The sequence below is a fragment of the Pan paniscus genome, chromosome 3 (assembly GCF_029289425.2).
Source record: "Pan paniscus chromosome 3, NHGRI_mPanPan1-v2.0_pri, whole genome shotgun sequence".
NCBI lineage: Eukaryota > Metazoa > Chordata > Mammalia > Primates > Hominidae > Pan > Pan paniscus.
In genome coordinates, this window is record NC_073252.2 from 80,428,758 (window position 1) to 80,448,693 (window position 19,936).

General features: G+C 38.6%; 1 protein-coding gene across 3 annotated transcripts in view; it reads right to left on the minus strand.

Moving 5' to 3' along the window:
- GABRB1 (gamma-aminobutyric acid type A receptor subunit beta1) overlaps positions 1–19,936 on the minus strand; it is a 447,651-nt gene continuing 427,715 nt past the window's right edge. For all 3 annotated transcript variants that reach the window (XM_034958855.4, XM_008969063.6, XM_003816021.7), the window contains one exon: positions 1–11,165. In XM_034958855.4, coding sequence (XP_034814746.1) covers positions 10,821–11,165 — 345 coding nt within the window. In that variant the 3' untranslated portion in view covers positions 1–10,820. The remainder of the gene's footprint in view (positions 11,166–19,936) is intronic.

Genomic DNA, 19,936 nt, shown 5'->3' on the forward strand with positions numbered 1-19,936 from the left:
TTTCTTTCAAAAACAATTTTATTTGTATTAAACAATATTAAACTTCCCAATTTTCATGTCTGTTAACCTTTTAAATGACATGCCAACATTATTTCACATTAGCCGTCAGGCTTCCATCATGATGGCACAGCATGCTGCATGGTGGTTAAAAAGGATAAAGCTTATTTTAAAATATCAAAAAGTTTTTGGTCCTTGTAAACATGTAAGTCATTTGGAATTTTCAAAAATGTTGTGAAATCTTGGCTTTGTATAATGCCACGTGGTAGTTTTTTTTTTTTTTTTTTTTCTCCTTTATTTGGGCAGTGTCTCACTCTGTCACCCAGGCTGGAGTACAGTGGCACGATCTCAGCTCACTGCAGCCTCAGCCACCCGGGCTCAAGTGATCCTCCCACCTCAGCCCTCCGAGTAGCTGGGACTACAGGCACGCGCCACCATGCCTGGCTAATTTTTGTATTTTAAGTAGAAACGGGGCTTCACCACGTTGTCCTGGCTGGTCTTGAGCTCATGGGCTCAAGCAATCAGCCCACCTCAGCCTCCCAAAGTGCTGGGATTACAGGTGTGAACCACCGTGCTTGGCTCACATGGTAGTTTTTATCAAGAAAAAGAGTTACTGACTCTCCTTGAGATAAGAAGCTGAGCAACACAGTCAATAAATATATGTGTATATAATCATGAACATTCCCTTCTTGGAAGAGTACTGGATGTTCTGAATATGAAAGAACACTTGGATATATAATTCTGTTTTCCATGACACTGAAGTTAAGTTAGAATAATCAAAGGACTTCCCTAAAATTGTCTCAGGGGCATTGTTGTAAAATTTCAAGCTTTATCCAGTGAGTATTTTAAAAAGATCTAACAAACAGACCAACAATGAATTAATTAGCTTAAAAAAAGAAAAAGCAGATACACTGCAATTCAATTTATTTGAGGAGTATCAGGTAGAAAAATACGTTATCTAGTAAACTGGGATGGCTGGTTGCCACTCTGAGGTAAGGCTTGCAAATTATGTATTTCTTTTATGCAAATTAGTAAATTATTTAACAGGACAACTGGAAAGTTACTAATTGATAAAAGGGGGTGGAGGCAGAAAATGCATTTCCTTGTACGTCTATTATATTTTATGCACTCTTGAGAAGCAGTGGTGAATGTGAAGAACTGTCCATCCCTCTTATATAGTTCTAAATCTTCTATTTATATCTTGGCAGAAATAGGATTTGTTGTGCAGTACCTTCTGGGAGTATTAGAATTCACATGGGAATGTTCCATCAATAATACAGTGTAGCCCCAGCTTCAAGAATAAATACCCTGTAGAACCTAGATTTAAAAGGCCATTAATAAGGCAAACAATGATAAACGGGGGAAAAAACTATAAAAGAAAACTTTCCTTTTTCCATAAAGGAAAAGCAGCGGTAATTAGCAAGGTATATTCAATTCTTCTAGAACTGGTAGAATCTAGACTGGTGGTATTATCAGGATTCAGTCTGCTTGGAAAATCCCAGTAGAAAAAAATCTTAATGACCACTTTGCAAGACACAAAGCTGGATTCAACCGTACCTTTGACTGCATTTTTTATTCTTTGAGAGGTTGTAGATAGAGGCTCTATAGGACTAAAATAATTTGAGAGAGGAGGTCATCTGTCCCACAAGGTATTATCTATAATCCTGAAATATTGCCTGTTATGAAAAAGCGTTTCTCTTTTGCTGCCTTTCCCATTGTAGGTGATCTAATCAGCATTTATAGACCCTGCCATGGGCAGAACAATAGTTGCTTTGGACAATACCAAAGAATTAGAAAATGGGGTGTTTGCTTTTAAGGACCTCACAAAGGGAGGCAGAATATCTCTTTGCAAAACTAGAAATGTGCAAATAAACTGTCTATTATTGTTGAATAAAGTGACCACAAGAATTGAGGGAGTGTTAACAGGAGAGTGAACAGAATGAGGCAGGGTGCTCATGGACAGCATTTTCGAGGATGTTGGCCTGATTCGTAAACCACGATTGAGATGGGGCTAGGAAGAAAAATATCTAATCGGTGGAAATAAAATGTAAAACTTCTAGCACAGCAGTGAGAACACTTTGGGATGATGTGTGGATGTTGGAGTGGAAGGATAAGGAAGACCTGAGGATGAGCTTGCTTGCAGCTAATTAAGGAACTCATGGAGAAATAAGGTGAGTATGAATGAGTGGTGGAGAAGACTGGGCCAGACTTAAGTGATTTGTAGGGAGCCAAGACATGTTTTCTGTAGTGTGTTAATGTTAAATTTATTAATATTTCCCCACCCTTCAGGTGGCTGAGACCCCATAATTATGGTGGTCGTATCATTTATTATTCACATGGACAATTTTGAGAGTGAAAAGGAGTTTTATTAATAATTACACGCTGAGACTGTCTGAGGCAAATTGGGTCATATGGTCTAAACAATAATGTTAACCAAAAAGAACTGGAGCACATTTCAGGCTATTTCGCTGCTGTGCAAACTTTCCTTCTACATATTTTCTCAAGAGACTAAGGAAAGGCTTTTATGTATGGGTAAGCAAGTGGGTGGAACAGATGGAAAAAGCAGAAAACAAAACTGGACACAGCGTGTCTACTGAGCATGATATTTATCTGTTGGGAGTGGGAATAGTTCTCTTCCCCCTTACTCTCTACTCATTTTTGAACTGCCCAAAATCTGGATCATCAAGGTAAAATGGATAAAATCTAGACAGCTTAGTAGAGTGGAAAAAGCTTGAATGGCCAGGAAATACTCAGGAAAATCATGAAAGTTTAGAGTTGGAAGGTATCTTTCAACAAAGAAAAAAAAGTTAAGAACATCTGTTTACAGAAGTTGTATTGAGGACAATGTTCAGAGACCAGAATTCTTCATGCATGCTTGAAGAACATGAATAGCTAGAATGCTAATCACAAATTAATAAACTGTCAGTTTTGTCATGGCTGTGCCTAACACCAGTGGATTTAACTAGGTAAGTAGTTAACTAGGTAAGTAGTTAACTAGGTAAGCCGGGGTGGAAGGAGTTGAGCAAGGAGAGTGGATAACAGATGTTCTAAAGACCTTGGATCTTTCCAACTATTATAGATGGAAAGCTGCTTCTTGCCTGAGAGCTCAAAAATATCTGCTACTCTACTTTCAGGAAACAAGACAGTGTGGGGTCCAAGACTGAGGAGGGCACTGCAACAACATTTGGGCTTAGATGCTGCCTAGAGATTGGCTTTTCTACCCATGATGGGGTGTTTCATGGCTGTTCCTTAACTGAATTACAGAGAATGGTTTAAGAACATCTTTATCTTCCAGGGATCTAAAAATAAAGGATTTGTATTATCTGAGACTCTCTCTTAAAGGGAAATATTGTAGTTATAGAAAATTACAAAAATAGTAACATTTTTCCACTTGGCTTGCAAATGTAACTGTATGTCCTATATATTTTTAAAGGAACATGAATAGGTATTGAATTCAATTCACTTGATACTAGATGGCTTACTCTCAAAGACATGATATCAAGAATTATTACTAAATTAGTTGGGTTATGTTAGCAGAGGCCATGGTCCTCCTGTATCTTTCTGCTAACCTCCCATACAAATGAACTTCTCTAAAATTACCTTTGAAATTTAGTTTTGGAAGAGAACTTGGAGGTCATCTGGTGGCATGTTCAAAGTCATGCACCTAGGCAGTGGCAGAGACAGCACCAAGACCAGGTCTCCAATCATATTAATAATTCCAAGGTGTCTTCCATCCACTGTGAATTCCCTCTCTCCATCATGATGCTCACTTATTGTTAACTTTTCGAGGTTAGGCTGCATACTCTTTGGTATATGTTTAGAGAACTCTCTTCCAAATCTATATAAATGCTGTCTAGAGGAAACAGATGTTCTACATATTTTTATGGGAGAAATTTAGACAGTTTGCAGGCTGTCTGCAAGGCTGAGGGGAAGTGGGTAGGGTGTTATATAGAAGTAGAAATTTGTAATGGGGGTAATATACAAAAAAGATGAAACGGATCGAGGATAGTCTGTAACTAGTGGTGTGCTATTTGAATGATAAGCCCTTCTAGGAGGAATAATAATAAATTGTAAAATGGGCCTACTGGAGACTGAAAAAGCTAATGAATAAACAAGTTTGATAAAGGATCGATACACTTTAAGTTCACTATATTACAATTATAGTGTAAGGAGATGGCCTTATCTTCAAACTCTGGGGTAGATAATATAAATTTCTGTAAGATTGAGCTAAAGATTTTTATTTCCACTTTATTTTGAAATAGGCCGGGACAGAGAAGGTTTATGTAAATACATGTACTCTTTACATAAGTGACAGAAAAGCAGAAAAGAAAAACAACTCAAGGCAGTTCAGAGGAGGCTATTATGATTATACAACCTGCCTCCAAAGGACTTTTAAAGGCAATGGGAATAAGAATTTGGAAAAAAATTATTAAAATTCATTGTTTTAGTGAATTCAATTGAGTCCAAAGAAGTCAAAACTTTCAACTGTTCATAGGCAAGATAGCCTTTGAGGTTTGGAAATAAGAAAGAGGAAAAATAATGGAATCAGTTTCATTGGGTTGACATGAGGCAGGATGGTATACAGTGTGGGAAGGAAAGAAGACAGGAGAGGTAATCTATTTTACACAAGTCAAACTTGCAAAATGCACACACATCATATTTTAACAATTTGTCCCTATAAACAATTATATTAGAAAATGTCCTCCCTTCCCTGTTTCTCTGAAAAACAAAACAAACCCAGGAAGAAGAAGCAAGAGCCAGGTAGCAATCCTGATTGCTCTTGCTCATTCTTTGGCATCCAAATGAGGTTTAATTAAGCTAATGAATCTGTGACCCTGTAAACCTAAGGCAAATGAATAATGCTATTTGGCCTTTCTTTCACTTACTTATTTTTATTGGTTTGTTTTTTGATTGTCTGCAGAAACAGAAATGCAGGTAGTGTTGTTCAGAAAAATGATTTTCCTTCCCATATGGTTCAGAAATACACCTACTTTTCCCACCTTGAATTCTGACTGGACTGAATGCTTTCTGATCAGTGCTGGTTGTTTCAGGATATGCAAAGTATCCAGGGGCCAATAGGGAATGGTTATGAGTCCCTTGATGTAACAAGAACTTTTTAATTAGAAAAAAACAAAACAAAACCAACTAACCAAACAAAACACCCAAACAAACAACTGTTAGACCGTTTCAATTTGAATAAGAAATTCTTGCTATAGGAGAAGTAATAACAAACACAAAACTCTTTACCCTTATCCTTCCAGGAGCTTATTATTCTCTGGTTTGCAATTCCTCTATTAAAAATGATTTCCTTTCAAATGCTTTTAAATTGCAGTCTCCAAAAATTATGTTTTCTATTTAGTTGATTTCAGTTATCTTAAAAAAAGAAAGTGTGGTTACAGTAAAAGCACAGTGTGTTCTGGAACTAGTAATTGACTGACCTGATCAGTTCAAACAAAGCATTTTTCTTTCTCAATTGATGGTGGACCCTAGTTGGCAAATTTTAGAACCAAAATATCTCAAAGTCATGGCTTACTGAACTCTCCTGGCACTTAAAATGTTGGCATAAAAAGTCCTATCTTGCAAAGTTCTTACCTCCAAGAAAGATGTCCATTCTAAAACATTACTAAGAAACAAGCTGGTTTAGATATTCTGAAGTTCTATAGACACCATTGCTCTCCCTGGGACTGCCAGTTTGCATGGAAACACATCTTGTGGCATAATATTCCACCATTCTGAAGACTTTTTCAGGAATACCAATACTTGGGAGAAATGTATTTGAGAACATTTAATTACCAGACTCTTTTAAGCTTAATTAGCACATATCACACATATCCCAAATACTTGTGTGTGTGTTTTTCTTTCTCTCTCTCTCTCTTTTTTTTTTTTTTTTTTTTTTTTAGGAGACAGAGTCTCATTCTGTTGCCCAGGCTAGAGTGCAGTGGCACGATCATAGCTCACTTGAACTCCTGAGCTCAAGTGATCCTCCCACCTCAGCCTCCCAAGTAGCTAGGATTACAGGTGCATGCCAACACGCCCAGCTATTTTTTTTTTTTTAATAGAGACAGGCTTTGCTATGTTGTCCAGGCTGGTCTCAAACTCCTGGCCTCAAGTGATTCTCCCACCTTGGCCTTCCAAAGTACTGGAAATACAGGCATGAATTACCATGTCTGGCCAAAAATACTAGTTTCAAGTCCCAGTGTATAACAATATTTCTCTTTGCCTTTAAAAAATAATGACATGGTTACCTCTGGATCTTTCAGGAATGAATCAGCCTGTTGGTGTTACCAATCATTTACTGTCCTTCCTTTGTTCCTTCCCATCATTTGGACATTTGACTCTTTACCCTGATCAAACCCATCCATTCACTTCTATTCTTAATAGAAGTTCCGGGAAACTGGAAGAGAACAAGTTAGAAGCTAAAGCTGCTTGGTGCAAATAAAGTTTTGGATTGCCTGTGGATTTTGAATATCTCTTCCATTCCTGACCCCCTCAACGGCATGGATAATTCAGTATCTGAATATATGAATAGCCACGAATGACTGATAAAGACAAATCTCTTTATGACGCAGTTCAAGGAGCAGCTTGCTACAGTTTCCGTTTCTGCTGGTGCGCTGTTCCTGAGCCCCACAGGCTTGCAGCCTTCTCATCAGCTGCTGTTCCTTTCAGTGGGGTAGGGGGATGAGGCAGTGATCACAGACACCTGGCTATGGCTTGCAGCAGAGTTACACAACTGCACACACAAAATGGCAGAGAAAGAGCAAGACCTAAAAAGATTCTGGTTTGGGCCCAAATCACTAGTCATTTCACTTCATGAAGAAAAGCAAATACCTTATAAGCTTACATTATTTACAATGCTCAGATTTTTTGAACATCCACCCAAAGCTGAGGACCACCACACAACAGGGTCAATGAACTATGTACAGAATTTACAAGGAAGTTTACATAATAGTCTACATTCCATTAACAAATTTACCTTTATGTTCACTGCTTGCTTTCAGGAAACAGATATATTTGTTTGTTTTTCTGTCCCCCTCATCCCAGTCATGCTGATTGAACCACCATGAGCAAATGCTTGTACATTCCTTTTTTCTCCCTCCTGGGATATATGATTTACTTTGTTTAGGAAAGAAAATGGTGACACATCACCCTTTGGTAATATACTATTCAAAATTGTCCATATAAGAAATCTTGGAGATTATTTCCTTCTAGAAGTATTATAAATATATCTTTTTTTGTTTAACTTGGCAAATTATAATTGAATTCTTTCTTAATATTTATAAAATAGTCATTGATTTTAGAAAGATGGAATTTAGTCAACATTTCTATGTATTGTACATAATGCTTTTTAAGGAATGCCTATCCTTGGACCCTTAAACCAAAGTTTATTCTCTGCACCACATTTTTTTCTCTTTGCATTTTCAAGATCCTTTGTTGATTGTAATGTACAATAAAGATGGCATGTATGAAAACACATATCATTCAGTTGGCAGAATTACCAACCAATCTGCTGTTTCTATTTGGCAATGTAGAAAACAGAGGCAATAATCCTGGATAATTCAAGCCGAAAATATATCTTGACCTGGATCTTTGCCTCACAAAGCTGGTAAGTGTAATGCACATGTCATCCCTAGTATTTTAAGCCAAGGAACATGATTGGAAGGAATGAGTATGCAGTCATCACTGTCCAGTGAAAGCTGGAATTTCCAATGGGCTTACACAGGTGAAGTCTATGACACAGTTTATGTCACAGTTTCTGAACTGTAGACATGGGGTTACTTGGACATGACTTGGACATCAGAGAGTGAGTCTGTGTAACTTTCAGCCTCTTCCTCAACTTAACTAATGCAGGGGATTACGGCTATTTTCATGGCAAAAAGAAAACAACCCAATAATGATTGAATAATAATCCCTCTATCATGTAATAATCTGAATCTTTCAAGAATGGGGCCAGTTTTGAGGGCACTTAAGAATGTCCAACAACATTTATATTTTATGTACATGATTTTGGGCAAGACAAGGGAGACAGCCAGAGAAGGAAGTTTTTTTTTTTTTCTATTCACTGTTGAGCCTGAAAGGGGAGGACTTGGCTAGGAGTGGGGCCAAGGAGGGAAGAATTTGGCCCACAGGTGTCCAGAAAGAAGTGGGGACAGAGGTCTTTAACCATAAATATAGCAGCTTCTCCATTCTTCTGGCTGCCACTGCCTCTAAAATCAGCTATTTACCAGGATTTTTATAATGCTGGCTGTGGCCCCTCTACTGCCCAGGAGGGCATATGGTGACACCATTTTGTGCCTGATGGGTAGATTCAGGCTTAATAAGTTTACATTTTACAAAGGTTAAGATATGAATTCAAAATGTTCTCTTTTTTTCTCAGAAGATGCTTTACATCTAAAACTACAGCATCAAAATCGTTACATTTTTTAAAGACAAGATAAAAATATAATAATAAAAATACAAATATTCTCAATCTTTCCCAAGAATAATAATCTAAATAGATAAATAAAAATAAATTGTTTGTTAAGGAACATAGATTACAGATACTTCCTTTCTGATTTAGCATTTCATTCTTAAAAGCTTTTAAAAGAGCTTTGACACAGAATGATTCATTTTTATTAGGCATCAGCCAACAATTTTCCTTCCTGTGTTTAAGATAAATGGCTGCACAGTGGTTCCTTTGCGGTCATTACGGAATATTAACCTTACAATCACTGACATGGCCACATGCCACTCTATTTGGCCATTTTATGATGGCAAAGCATCTCACCCTGCCAAGGGACTGAAGAGTTTCAAAATGGATGACTTCATACCCTAAGGCTGGGGATTTCCTTGACCAGGAAAGTGTGATAATACAACTAAAAATCTAAATAAAAATGTGGTCCCTATCATGAAACCATTGAGATCATTTTTTCCAGTTAAAGCAGAGTTTTTGTATATATATTATCTTCAGCCTTAACTATTCATTTATTTTAAGGTTCCCTTTTCCTCTTGCTTTCTAAAAGAATATCTTGTACCTTTCTCCCCTTCAGCTCATCAGTAAAAATTCAGCATCATCTGTCCAGTGAAGACTGTAATTTCCAGAAGCTGATGCTATTGTAAACATGGACCCCATCACAGTCTTAGGGAAAAAGCTAGATCATTAAGCCAGGCAATCGTCCCTATTATTACCTCAACCCTTATTTCACATTCATGGGTCAGGTCCCAAACCTCCTGCATCAGTGTTTGGTTAGCTTACAGTTTCATTCAGTCTTGCAAATGAACATAAAGAATTCTTAGATACTGAGGTTGAAAAATAAAATGACAAGGTTTCAGTGATATAACATGGGAAGAATCTCAACTGTAGCTGGTTGGACATGTTTAGAATTGTGTTGGGCTACTGAAGGATGCCCCTTCTATGAGAACCATGACCAAGAGTAATCCACAAGCGGAGATAAAGCAGAGGAGCAATGACAGTGATTAATGAGTGTAGACAGGGTCTATTCTTTAGGGACTGGTGCATGTGTTGGAAGCTCCACTGCTTTTCTCATCGCTCTTGTATTTATCTGTAGTTCTGCAATTTTCAAGATTTTCTTTAAAATGGAATTCTGGTCCTGAAGGGGAATGACATCAACATGGGTATTTGTGCATTTTCCAAAACATTCATTCCAGTCTGGAATGCAGAGCTCAGAGAGCAGAGCCATGAAGTGCCAGTTGAGGCCTGTGTGACTAGCCTGTCACCATTAGATACTGCTCTCTAGAAGGCAAAGAAATATATACTATTTGATTTAAGATTTGGCAGTTCAGATAACTGCCCAGGCACCCTTTTCACAGCACATAAATCTTGCCTTCCTAATGGCAAGGGCAATATTTTTCTCAAGCAAAAATTGCTCACCATCCCCTTCCTCCCACACTCTCTGGAGCAGGAACTATGGAACTGGGGTGGCATGGCTTCCTGGCACAGCATCAGGGGGTTCCAGACTGATGAGATGAATTCAGGGCTGCATGTTTGAAATGGCCAGTTAGAAAAATGGTCATTGCCTTCCAAGCTCCTTATTCTCAAGAAAAAAAGAAAAATGTTCTCAATGGCTACCAGGTCGACCAGGTTGGATTCTAATGTTAATTTAAAATTTGCCAGAAAGTCTGAGAAAGAAGCATATTTCAGAATATCCAGCTTAATGGTGCAGTGAAGATGGCAGGTTGGGATTGCATAACCTTGACCAGCGCTTGTCCTTCCTTCCCTCTTCTTCTGTGGAGCTGTGGAGCCCTTTTACAACGGACATGGGAGAACTTAAGGATAGAGGGGACTCTTCCTTCCCTGTCTAAGCTCCTTTTTCTTTTGCCTTCTTCCTGGAAATCTGTAACTTGTCAATGGCTTTGTTTTTTTCTTCTGAGATCCTGGAAATTGTGTGGTTTTTAAAATTTATTTATTTATTTTTGGCAGCATAAGATTGTTACAGTTTACCAGGAAGCAGTGCAGGCGGACAGCAAGGTCCTCTTTTCATTTTCCCTAAAAAATAAATCAGTGAAATCCAGGGAAACTAGAAAAGACTGCTAAAGATCTACCTGTCTAACTTCTCTCTTTGTGTTTGTTTGTAAACATGGCAATTAATAGAGCTCGTAAAGAGCTGATAACCTGGACAACGGTAGACTGGAAAAAATAATTTTTTTTTTGTTTTGTCTTTTTGAAGTAAACATGGTGCAGTAATAAAACTGATATGCAAGACCTAAAACCAATTGGATGGCTGAATCTCTTACCTCGAGAAACAGCAGTATCACTGTTGGGGACCTGTAAGGTTAAAAAACAACAGAAGAGGAAAGTAGTCTAAATGGAACCATTAGAACAGACCTCAGTGTACATAGTAAAGCCAATAGACGACATTAAAAAGAGAAAAGGTGATGGGGAAAAACATTCGGGACCACTTGTCTATGGAATTCACATCAGTCAAGTCGGGGATCTTGACTTTGAGCTGGGAGGCACGCCTGCGGATGCGCCCCTTGCTGGGTACCCCGTGCCGGTCCAGGGCGCGCCCGTAGGCCTCGCGGCTGCTCAGGGGCTTGCGGTACTGGATGCTGGCGCTGTCATAGGAGTACATGGTGGCCTTGGGGTCGCTCACGCTCGTGAGCACTTCCGAGCCACTCGTCTCATTCCGGATTTCCAGGGTGCTGAGGAGAATGTTACCGTGGGCGTCGACCTGATGGCAAAAAGAACAGGCTCGGACACAAGTTGCAGGACCTTTGCCTGTTTTCATTAACCTGTTACTAATGATACCCCATAAGGCTCATTAAACACTGTGTTCCTAAATATCTGGCTTGATGTGCCTCCCTGATGTGGAGATCGATCGATCTATCTATCTATCTATCTATCTATCTATCTATCTATCTATCTAATCTATCTATCTATCTATCTATCATCATCATCCATCCACCTTGCTAGCTTTCTAGCTATCATCTGTCTCCACTCACAGAACACTAGTGTGTGTGTGTGTGTGTATGTGTGTGTGTGTGTGTGGTATTTCTCCTTGTTATAAAAGTGGTACATGGAAACAAAGCTAGAAACACAAAATAAAAAGTAAAAATTCATAATCTCACCTTCAGAGTCAATCATTAACATCTCGCTTGGCTTCCAGTCTTTTCTTTATTCATATTACTTGCAAACACAGGTTCATTCATATATTTTGCCTTGCAACCTGCTTTTCTCAGTTAATAATACAGCCTGGGCATCTTTCCTTGTTAATAAATATTCCTCTGTGACACGCTTTATTAATAGCTTACATGAATAAACCATAATTGAATTAATCTGTTGTTAGATGTTAAGGTTTGTTTTACTTTGTAGTATTATAGACAAGTCTGGAAGGAATATTTTGTAGTTAAATCTTTGTGCATATCCATAATTATTTCCTTAGGCGAAACTGACAGATATGATTAATGGGTCAAAGGATTCGCCTGGCTATCCTTTGACTTTTGTTCCTCTACTGTTGTTCACTGATGCTTCCTGTAGTTCCAGTGATACCTATCCCAGGTTTCCTGGTTCTTCTCTATGCTATGCCCACACAGTCTTTTGGAACTACAGAAAATGTGAGCACAGTTTGGCTCAGAATGTGGCCTTGTTTAACTTCAAGCTGATATACTTTGCAAACTGATTTACCTGGAAGGGACATGGCTCATATGTGAAAATGAGCTTGAAGTACTTCCAGGGCCAATAGAGGGAGAGGGAGCTGTGCTAACATGTGTATTAGCATAATGCCTGACTTACAGTAAGGAGTCTATAAATGCTTTTGAATGAGATTAATCTTAGTAAACACTTAACACACTAGGTATAGGTAAGGAGGCAAAAGAGCCTGGTGAAGAAGAGATGGAGAAAAACATAGGCGGCAAATACAAACAAGAGAGAAAGAAAAGAAAGGGACAGAGGATAGATAGCATATGATGGTGCAACCGTGGTGCAGTTTAAAGAACTAAGATTTATTGTGTTTCCATCATGAGTAGCATTTATATTACTTGTTTAATACAGCAACCCTATTTTAAAAGGCCATCCCATCCCCATTTTATAGATAAGGCAAATGAGATTTAGAACGGTTAACAATCTGGCTCATTTACACAGCTAGTAAGTGCCAGCCCTGATATTAGAACCCATGTGTATCTGATTCAAAGCTCAAGCACTTTCTACTTGGAGGACCACATCACAGTCCCTGGCCTTTGTTACACTTTGTTTCCACAGGAAACTCAGTAATGCATTTGTTAGCTTTAAGATTTGAGTTGGTCGGAGAGAGAAATGGCGACTGACTCTGGTTTCTGTCATCTCTCTCTCCTTTTTTACCTATCATTGTTTCCCTCTGTGAAGCATTTTGCTTCAGTCTAATTGGGCTACCCACGTGCCCTGACTGTATACATCTATTGGTGACTTTATTCAGGGAGTTATTATTATTATTTTGTTGTTGTTGTTAATAACTACAATTTATTGAATTCTACTGTGTAATTTATCTCAGTAATTTCAGTATTTCAGTAATTGAATCTTACTAATTTACCTTAGTTATAATAACACTAAGACATATATGTTATCCTAATTCAGCAGACAGGGAAACCAAGGCTCAAAGAAGTTAAGTAAATTAAACAATAAGATTAAACAACAAGTACCAAATTTGGGATTAAAACAGAATATTCTTTGTCTCAAATATTATTTTCTCTCCTCTTTGTATGTTAATCAAATCCACCTGTTTTGGCCAAGGCTCAATTTAAATCCTGCTTTCTTTGTGTACCTTTGTACTTTGCCTGCCCATAGGCACCTCCAAAACTTTCTCCCAACATTTATTGAGTGCTTACTGTGTGAGAGATGAAGTGTTAGGTGTCAAGGATATATGCAGCACAACTAGCATCCTTACCATCAAAAACCCTTAGCACTGACTTTTACAACAGAATTTACAAACTCAGCCACCTACAGGGACCAAGAAGCATGGCTGAGTAGAGCCAGGTGAAAGTAAGTAATTGAGTGAAGCTAGGGAATGGTGATGCCTATGGGGCCTCAGAGAGCAGATGTCTAAGGAGGGGACTGCAGCTCAGCTCCAGTTGACAACTACACTGAATGGACTAGACTCTAATGTTGCCAGATCACCCCCTTTACCAGAAAACCTGAACATATAGATTTTTATTTTGTCTTTCCTTAAAGTTGACTCAATAGTGTAAAAATGATCTTCAGGTCAGATGAAACATATCTGTGTCCAGATCTGACTTTTGCATAGCCAGTTAGGGACCTCTTTTTTTTTTCCCATTCACATATCCTTTAGCATATATTACTTTGTGTTGATGTTGATTTTTAGGTTTCAGTCCTATTTTCCCAACCAGAGCTATTGGGGTGCTCAGGGGATAGATAATGAGGGCCTGGACTAGGACAATGTAGCAGAAAGGAAAGGAAAACTACACTAAAGAGGAACTTTTGAAAAATGTTTAAAATAGAAATGAAATTGATTTGGCAACTGATTAGATTTGTAGCACAAGGAAGTGAAGGTGATCTGGAAACTGTCAGCCTGTTAGGCTGAAAGATTATATTGTCATCAGCGAAATGGGGTGTCTGGTGTGCGTTGCATGTATAGGGTGGAAAAAAAGAGTTTGTTATTTTGGTTGAATTTGTGATATACATTAGGCATCCTTGTGGTGGTGTCCAGCAAATAATGTATATGTGGTGATGACTGGGATAATGTTGGGGCTGAGATTATTTTAGGAGTGGGAGGCAGCTATGGAGTCAGTGAAAGAGACACAGAGAAACTATAGAGGTAGAGAACAAATAACATCTTGCTATGAAGAGAAACTCAAGGAGGGAGAAGGGTATCCAGAAGGAGAGAATGGTCAATAGTGTTTCAGAGAGAACAGGGGGAATGAAGAAGGCTCATAGATTTATCAATAAGGCCATTTGCGGTCTTAGAATAAGAGCTGAAGCAGAACCTGGATGGCAAGGGGTTAAAGACTGAATTGGTAGCAAGGAGGAGAAGGGAGTTTGTATGGACTCCCCTTTTCAAAAGTTTGCAGGTCAAAGGAAGAAAAGAAATAAAAGCATTAGCTCACACATATCGGGATAGGGTGTCAAGTGAAGCTGGAAGAGACACAGTAGATAGGAAAAGAAGGATTGAGAAAGGCAAATTCTAAGGGAGTGAGTGAGGAAGTCAAAGATATGGAAGGATAACAGGCTACCTTCAGAAATGGGAATTTTACACATGGAGATATGGGAGGTAGAATGTTTCTGAGCAATGGGAACATGCGCTAATGTTTGCTGGGGATTTGAGACCAGGTGACGGTGAAGGTCATTGAGAATAATGAGCCAGATGCAGTCTCTGTCCTCTACTGTATGTCTATAATTGAAAAAGTCATGTGCATGAAATTTGACATTACTAAGGATGGTAGGGTTGAAGTGATGAGGACCAAAATGCTTGAATTCCTTAAAGGAGGGAGAATTACATTAGAAGATAAGGACTGGAACACATGATTTTGTTAGGTACTTTGGAATAGCCAAGATAATCACAAAATATGAATTTTGTCCATAAGAGATCATTACCTCCTTAGAGATATAAGAGTGAAGCATAATATTGGGAGTGACAAGTTTTCAATCAAACTGTACATGGCATAATATAGATCATGATTAGGGATTCATCAAAGTGAGAAATCATTGGGGGTCACAGAAGCCTTCTTGTAACAGTGGGCCTTGCATTGAGTTTTAAAGGATGGGTAGAGGACAGAACAAAAATTGAGAGTTGAAAGCTATGTTATTATTCTAGTTTTATTATCTACTCAGGAATGGACTTGGATAAGTCTGGGTCTCAGATCCCTTATCTATAAATGGAAGGTTTTCATTAGGTAATCTCAAGAGTTGGCTTCCAATCTTTGACAGTTTTTGATTATGAAGAACATTCCAGGTGGAGGACATAGCATTCTGAAAAAATGCTTGTAAAATGGGATCACCTGATCTGCACTCTATGCATCATTAAGTTACATTATTATGAATCTCTCTAAGTAAAAAAAAGTTGCTAGAGTTTAGAATCGGCTAGTGAAGCATACAGATGCTCCTAATTAAACAGAAGTCAGGGTTAACAAGGTACATTTTATTAAGCTATTTTGGTTAACCTTGGTGCAGATTTAAATGTGCCTAAAACTTGCATGAGGTTTACCAGTTTGTGCAAATCCCTCAATATTCTCCGTCACTGAGCTAGAAATCATAACATTAAGTGGTTTGACATTTAAGATAATGGATCTAGTTCTGCAACTATCCATGAAAGCTGATTTCATTACTATAGAGTTATGTCAACATTACCATGTTCTTTTTCAGGAAAATTTTTAAAGTAGCTATATAACAATTCTTGCCCACTTCCATTTTCTTTCTTACCCAGTGTAGGACTTGTCCTAAAGGCTGATGTTAACAGACTCTGTGTGTGTGTGTGTGTGTTTGTGTGTGTATGTACATGCTCAGGCATTTCTTCTATAGTGTGATACTTCACCCTCACCCTCCAGCTTTCTGCTGTCGGGTAAGGTATACATGTGGTAGCCATACCACTGCTGACATCCACAAGTTTCTTGTTGGCTCTGCTGTAACCGATTCCCCTTGGAGAAGAGTGGCTTTCCCTTTGCCTCAACCATATTAGGGCATCTAAGGTATTCTTATATCTGAAGCTGACACAGCTTTCCAAAAATAATATCCATGGAGAAAGGGCTATTGTTTTTTCATATCATCAGAGGGAGCAAGAAGTCATGTTGTACATTGCCTCAACATCTGCAGTGGCCAAATGCTGCCTAATTAATAAAGAAATATCAAAATATCAATATTTGAGTTGAGCACAATCCAGATTGAAGATTTTTAAACCTTGAGGCAGAAGGAAGTGAGGCAAATTAAAATTGTTAACATACTGGATTTCTAAGGCAGGTATAGACCAGCAGATTTTTTTTCAAAAGTTGCTGATGTTGAAAGAACTCTTCTGTGGGATAATTATTCCCCACTCCTCACAGTGCCCTCAAGTATGAGAATTCCCACTCCAAGTCCCAGAAGAGAATCTAAGGGAGGAACATGTACAACTTCTTTTCTCCTTCTCCCCTCTCACTGCTCCCCACTGACCTATGTGGTGGGTATATTTAGAAGAAGGAAGCAGGCATTCTAGGCTCCGTGCCTTCTGGAGTTTTCTGTCTCTGATCTGCTTCCTAAGAGGGTGCAGTGCAGATAGGAATCTGCATGTTGAACCCTCCTGTGATTTTGGGTAAAGTCTGCAGTTGTTCATCAGTTCCAGTGACCGGGGAGGTAAGTCTGTTTCTGATTAGAAGGAATGACTGCAGTATATTAATCATATATTCCTCAAACCAACATAATGGATTCTCTTTTTTAAAGTTTAGAGTGTCATTGAACCTAAATTGAGAGAAAATGAATGTAATTATTAATAAGGCGTCAGGAGGGCCAATCGAGAAACGCTTCCTCTTCCACTTCAGATAGATGACCAGTAAAGGGGAGTGGAGAATACAGCTTAGTTCTGCAGCCCCAAGGGCTTGGCAATATTTCACTCTCACCCCACTCCTTATTAGACAGGCATATTTCCTGGCTGCAAAAGGTAATTTTAGGTGGATCATGGATAATCATTTAAAATGTTAATAGTAGTTCATGCATTCACTCACTCATTTATTCAATGTTTACTGAGTGCCTACTATGCCTCAGGCACTGTTCCAGACACTGATGAAGACATCAGCCCCTCCATAAGCAATAGAACATCATGTCCCTCATTTTATAAATTCAGAGATCTCAACAAATAAAGCCTCTTGATGTTACAGTCTCCTGTACAAACACTGGAACCCTGACCCTCTATTGATTCTAAATGTTTTACTGGAGAAATACTTTGACCTCTTTCAAATGCAAGTTATCAGTGCCCTTTCCAAAAGCTTCTTTGAAGTTTGCTCTCTTGCAACCACGATGTCCACCTTCTTCTTGCCTGCCGAGACTTTCTTTCATCTCCTTCCTGAAGGTCATGACACCCAGCCTTAAGGCCTGCTGATCACAGACAAGTCTTAGAGGGGCTCACATATAAAGAAAGGTCCTGGAATTTTACTTCATAAAGACCTGAGATGGAAGGGACAATCCAGCTTCTGGCTGGCGCACACTTTCCTTCCTTCCTCCAGTGCACTGCTTATAAACCATGTTATCTTGTTTTTAAATTCTAATTCTGATGACACAACAGTCCTGGGAAGATGGTGGTGAGCAAAACAGACAAAGTTCTTGAAATACTGGTGTTTACGTTGTTATGGAGGAAAATGGTCAATACCATCCCTCCTTCTAAAATTAGTTTTTAAAAAAATCAGGTAACATTATGAAGAAAAAAGAGAGCTGTATATATCTTTTAATGTATTTAGGAAAATATGACCAGTTTGTGATTTTGTGCATATTTTTCTTAACATTATATTCATGCTCACATTTCATTATGACAAGGGAAAAATCTAAAGTAATTCACGTTTCCTTATTTTCTTCTGGAACTTACTACAGAAGAACCTAAAGGATAGTGCTGCATGGATGTTTAGAGGCATCTACATCTCAAAATTGCCAGAGCAGAACTCTTGATCCTCTCTCTTCCCATCCAACTTGTTCCTTCCACTGAGTGTCCCATCTAGAATGTTACTCCAAGGGGGCAGGGATTTTGTATTATTCACAACCGTTTCCCCGAAGCCAAGAAAAGTACTTGGCATATAGAAGCATTCAATAAATATCTTTGAAATGAATGAATGGGGATAAATACATTGGGTATAGTGGTTAATTTTGTTTGTCAACTTGGTCGGCTGTGGTTTCCAGTTGCTAGGTCAAACACTAGTTTAGATGTTGCTGAGAAGGTATTTTGTATATGTGATTGGCATTTACAGTTACTGTAAGTAAAGGAGATTACCCTCAATAATGTGGGTGGGCCTCATGCTATTGATTGAAAGCACTGAGAGCAAAAACTGAGGTTTCCAGGAAAAGAAATTCTGTCTCCACACTGCACTGTAGAAATGTTGGCCAAGTTTCCAGCATGCCCTGCAGATTTCAGGCTAAAGATTGCAAAATCAACTCTCATCTGAGTTTCCAGCTTCAACCTGCCTGACAGATTTTGGACTTGCCAGCTTCCACAATTGCAAGAAATGATTCCTTAAAATAAATGTCTTATTATATGTATGTTGGTTCTGTTTCTATTGGTTCTGTTTCTCTGAAGAGCCCTGACTGATACAAAAGCCATGCCAAAAATCATAGGGTGATTCTCAAATGACTAAAGTCCAGAGAACATAATGTGATGGCTGTACTGTTTCTTTCCTTATCAGAAATCTGAAGTGAATTTACAGATTTATTTTCTGGCTTGGGTTTAGCCTTTCTTCCACCCCTTCCATCTCACTCACTCTCTCCTCTCTGCCCCAACATTCTCAATGAGTGCCTTAGGCTGTGAAAAATGTTGCCACTCACTGAATTGAACTGCTCTGGATATTTTCAATATATAATATAGCTCAACTCATTTTAGTGTAATTGGAATAAAATATAATCTTGTTTTCAGTGGTGGTTTTAAAGCCCTGTCGAGGAACACCTCTGGGCTCAATCTACTTTGCAAACAGTGAGTTATTTCCTTCTTGCTAGCCAATTCAATTAGATTCATATTTACTGAGTGGTTCTGAAGCACAGAGCAGGAAACCAAGTGAAGTGGAGCTGGCTACAGAATGAGCTAATTCACTGTCCTCAAGAAGCCTACACTCTACTTAATGAAGCCAACTAGTGCGAATGGCTGCCTTTCCTTGTAGAGAACACACAGTTGCAACAGCCCAGCCTTCATCTTCCCATTCCTCTCATAGAATGTACTGTATTTGCTGTTGCTGTCAGTCATTTGCGCTCACCAGGGCTGCCAAACCCTGATCTCTTAGCCTGGAATTCCTGAAACCTTTTCTGGGGGGGAGGAGATGGGAGGTTCTGCTGATGCTTTGCATGTCTCTTTGCATGTCCTGAAAGCTTGCGGCAGAAGTGGAAACTTTATTATCATTTTGAGAAGGAACAGAAGATTAAGTGCAAATGTACATAAATCTAAGACAAATAAGTTATATTATTCAGGAAATAGAAAAGGAAAAAAACAAAAAACAAAAATAAGGCTGTGGCTTCCAGTTGCTAGGTCAAACACTAGTTTAGATGTTGCTGAGAAGGTATTTTGTAGATGTGATTGGCATTTACAGTTACTGTAAGTAAAGGAGATTACACTTGATAATGTAGGTGGGCCTCATGCTACTGATTGAAAGCATTGAGAGCAAAAACTGGCAATTTTCCAGAACAGTACTCAGGTAGATACATTTATCCTGGATTCGTTTCTTTTCCTTATTTCTCCCATTCTATGTTTTAGTAGGTCCAAATTGCTCTACTTTTAAATAGATCCTGATTCTGTTGACTTTTTTCTTTTTTAAAAAATTTTTATGAGCACATAGCAGGTATATTCCATGCCTTGTTCTT